Here is a 3,935-nt window from a genome sequence, read left to right on the forward strand (position 1 = left end):
TTTTTTTAAAATTTTTTTTTTTCTTTTTTTTTTTTTTTTTTTTTTTTTTTTGCTGTTGTTCAAAACTGGACATTTAACATAATTTGGCCACTCTAGAAATAAGATTCTCCATAGAGTTTATTGTTTGCTTAGTGACTTTTCTGAACTGATTTTGCAAAGTCTGTGTTCTTTGGCATATATGGCCACTGAAGTGGCCTGCTCAATTAGCTTGTGTTCAGCAAATAATTGGACAGAGATTTTCATAAGTACCTGGAACCAGTAAGCATCACAGTCTTTACTGAGGGGCTCTGTGTGTGTGGGGGGGGGTGTGGCTTCAGTGCTCAGCTAGTCAGTTAACTACTCTGCCTTAGCCTTCATTTCCCTGATAGCAGAGAACCTCAAGGTTAGGTAAAAGTGAGAGTGTAGTGCATTCTCAAGTCTTTTGTAAGCATGCACACAGCCCTGGCCATGTGCACAGCTCCATATATAGTCATGGAGTCTAGATTTATGGGAATAAGTTGGCGGTTTTCAAAGCCACCTATGGACAGCTCATTCTCCAGCTTGTCCTTTTAAACTTTTTTTGGTTAGCTTATTGTTTACTCCATTGTTATCAACTGCCTCAGGCAAGCTACAGTGCCTGCTGATTATTTTCAACAGATACCGCTGGGTACCAGGGTCAAGAATTCAGATCCCCATATAGGCCAGCCATCACAAAAAAAAACAAAAACAAAAAACCCCAAAAAACCCCCAAAACCAGGGGAAACGGCTGTTGCCCTGGATGAGTTCCAACTTAGGTCAAATAAGACAGACTTGAAAGGGGGGTCTTACAGGGAATCACTAGACAGAGAAAATAATGATAGTTTTCTTGGAATGGGGCTTTGAAGGTACTCCAGCTTCATTTTTCCCCATCCAGTGGCTGCCAGGATGCTGGTTTTGGCTGTGATTGTGGCCTGTTGGTGTTCAAGGCTACCACAGTCCTGGGATAGGGAGGATATGGGAATAGGGCAAGTTAAATGGCCACAGAATTTGCAGTTCTTACTGAGATTTAGCCATTTTTTTCAAATAAACACTCTGGATTTGTCAAAGCCTTTAGTAAATTTCCAGAGTTCTGAAAATGTTGATTCAGCCTTTTTTAAAAAAATTATTTTTTTTAACCAGCGTTTTTATTGTTTTATGGAGAGGATTTTTGAAGGTCCTGACTCTCACGTTTTGCTTACTTCTTTCTGGGATAGAACCTTTGAGAACAAGAGCTCATGGTGGACAGGTATTGATTTTTGAAAAGTTGCTATTATTTGCAACGAGGTATAATAATGGGAGGTTGATGATTGGGACTGATATCCTTCATTTTCCTCAAGTGCCACTGTCCTGCCTTCTGAGTTTCCTCCCTACTTTCCTTTTTGTATTTCTCTCATTTTGGTGTTTTTTGCGATCCTGGCTGTGGCTTGCCCTAGGCCACTCTCCACCTAATACAATCTATATTTTATCTCCACCGACAGAATCTTGTGCAGATGTTCAGGTGGAGAGAGGGACAGTAACTACCGTCTCAAGGTTTGGGCTGTTTGAACACTCCCACTTTACTGTCCTCTTTGTTGGCTCTTATGTTGGTTTCCTAGGGCTGGTGCAACAAACTGCCACAAACTTGGTGGCTTAAAACAACAGAAATTTATTCTCTCACAGTTCTGGAGGCCAGAAGTCCTCAATCAGTAGGCAGAGTTAATCCATCTGGAGGTTGTGAGGCAGAAGCCGTCTCATGCCTCTCTCCTGGCTTCTGGTGGTTGCTGCAAATCCTTGGCATTCCTTGGCTTGTAGCTGCATCACTCCAGTCTCTGCCTCCATCGTCACTGGGAACATCTCTTCTGTGTCTCCACATGGCTTTCTTATATGGGCATGAGTCACTGGATTTATGGTACCTGCTAATCCAGTATGACCTCATCTTAACTGATTACATCTGCAAAGACCCTGTTTCTAAATAAGGCCTCATTCAGAGGTTCTGGGTGGACAGAATTTTGGTGGGATACTAGTGAACTCAGTACATCTCTATGTGCAGATTCACATGGCCTCCTGGGATCTTCTAGATCTTCTAACAGTTTTGTCCCATTGGCTTAGTTAGCATTGACTGCTAGGAAGAGTTTAGTGTCACCTGCCAAGTGGGATATTTGACTAGGCACTCTTTTCAGATCATATGTATGACAATCTTAAACTTGTTCTAGAGTTATTCATCCTTGTACATTTAATTTATCCCAGCCATCTGCTTGTTTGCATTTCCTATCCATGACAAAACATCTTCCCCAATTTTATGGTGACTCAAATTTTTATTAGCCTTCAGTGAGGAATCCCTTCAAAATGTTACTTTAAATTACATCTACTGGCTCCCCTTTGCTGACACAGAACAACATAACAGGAAGAAGGGATTTCTGCCCTCCTAGAGCTCATGAATGTGGAAAGTAGACTAGGGAGGTGAAATGATATCTTCAGGTCACACAGCAGCAGCGATAGCTGACTCAAACACTTCTTGAGCACTGCCTATGTGCCAGGCACTGTTCAAGTGTCTTACATATTAACTCATTTAATTTTCACAGTGACTCTATTCTCCCATTTAACAGTTGAGTAAACTGAGATCCAGAGAGGTAAAACTATATCCAAGATCACAGAGTTAATAAATGGTGGTGCTGAGATTCAGATCCAGCCAGTCTGGTCCCAGAGCCCTCACTTTTAACTACTCCACTCGATTCTTTCTCCAAAGTCTATGCTCTTTGCACCACCCCTGGCTGGATAAAAATGACTTGCCAGCCTCAAGGAAAGCAAGATTGTCTAGGTAAAAAGATTCAGGGCATCCCTCTTGGTAATTACACTTTATGGGAGACAATGTGTATTTAATCAGCTCACAAGAGGATGCACTTTGGCTCATCTGGGGCTTTACCTGTGTGTCCCAGCGGGCACCTTCCATGAAGAGGCCATGGATGTAGGCCCCCTCCCGAGGAGGGCATCTGAACTCTTCTCTGTTCTTCTTTGTTACATCACATTGCAGCACCATCTGGTCCAGGGGCCACTCGTTCTTGCGGGCCATGGACTGCATGATGGCTGTCAGGAAGGACTGGGGGTTGAAGAAACCTGTCAGCCACACGGTGCAGGGCATTGCAAAGTCACCTGTCCAAGCCTCCAGCTCCTTGATTCGGTTGAGGAGGTCCAGAAACCAGGCTGCCAAGCCTGCTGTGGAAGGGTAGGCTCGCCTGGCCCAGGGCTCTGGCACCATATCTAGGTACAGGGCGTTCTGTAAGTTCTCCATGTTGCTTGTCATAGTCAGTTCCCCCTGAAGATAAAGAGTGAGAGGGGAAAGAGTGAGGGGGTGAAAACCCCGGGAAACAACTGGCCTCAGACCTCTGGCTCATGGTACCCAGGCAGATAGGAGATGACCATCTCTGTCCAGAACTTCCTTTGCAAGGTTTGTCTCACAGAGGCTGGTCCTCTAATGCCCTCCCTGGTCTGGTGATATGAGAGTCTCACCTGTCTACTGACATGTTCCAGAAAACATAATTGCTTCCCACTATGACCTTAAACCACCTGTGGGTTCCTTGCTGCTCCAACCCTACACTAAAGCTTGAGTTCATGATTCTCCTGCAGCCTTTGCAGCAGACCTGCAGGCTTCTGCATGCAGCTTAGAAAGCCAAGAAGCCAAAACCTGCAGAGATTTGTATTCCCCCAAATCAAGGACTTCCTTCAGAAATCGAGCTATTAGATCCATAGACAACTTTAAGGGACCCTCTTTCAGATGGAATTTCTAAAGAAAGGTTTACATTCTGTGCCAGCGCCTTGGGGACCACCCAGCGACTTGAGTCATGGAGAAGGGGACTGGACCCCCCTCCCACAACCAGGCACACCATGCCAGCACCTCGGGGCCCACCTGCTGACCCGAGTCATGGAGCCAGGGAGCAGACCCTCCCCACAACCAGGCATAC

General features: G+C 44.9%; 1 protein-coding gene across 1 annotated transcript in view; it reads right to left on the minus strand.

Moving 5' to 3' along the window:
- LOC103610378 (dynein heavy chain 9, axonemal-like) overlaps nucleotides 1–3,263 on the minus strand; it is a 13,947-nt gene extending 10,684 nt beyond the window's left edge. Inside the window, exon 1 of the mRNA XM_008594560.1 lies at nucleotides 2,900–3,263. Coding sequence (XP_008592782.1) covers nucleotides 2,900–3,232 — 333 coding nt within the window. The 5' untranslated portion in view covers nucleotides 3,233–3,263. The remainder of the gene's footprint in view (nucleotides 1–2,899) is intronic.
- Between the last annotated feature and the right edge of the window lie 672 nt (nucleotides 3,264–3,935).

This window comes from Galeopterus variegatus, unplaced genomic scaffold (assembly GCF_000696425.1).
Source record: "Galeopterus variegatus unplaced genomic scaffold, G_variegatus-3.0.2 Scaffold11039, whole genome shotgun sequence".
Taxonomy (NCBI): domain Eukaryota; kingdom Metazoa; phylum Chordata; class Mammalia; order Dermoptera; family Cynocephalidae; genus Galeopterus; species Galeopterus variegatus.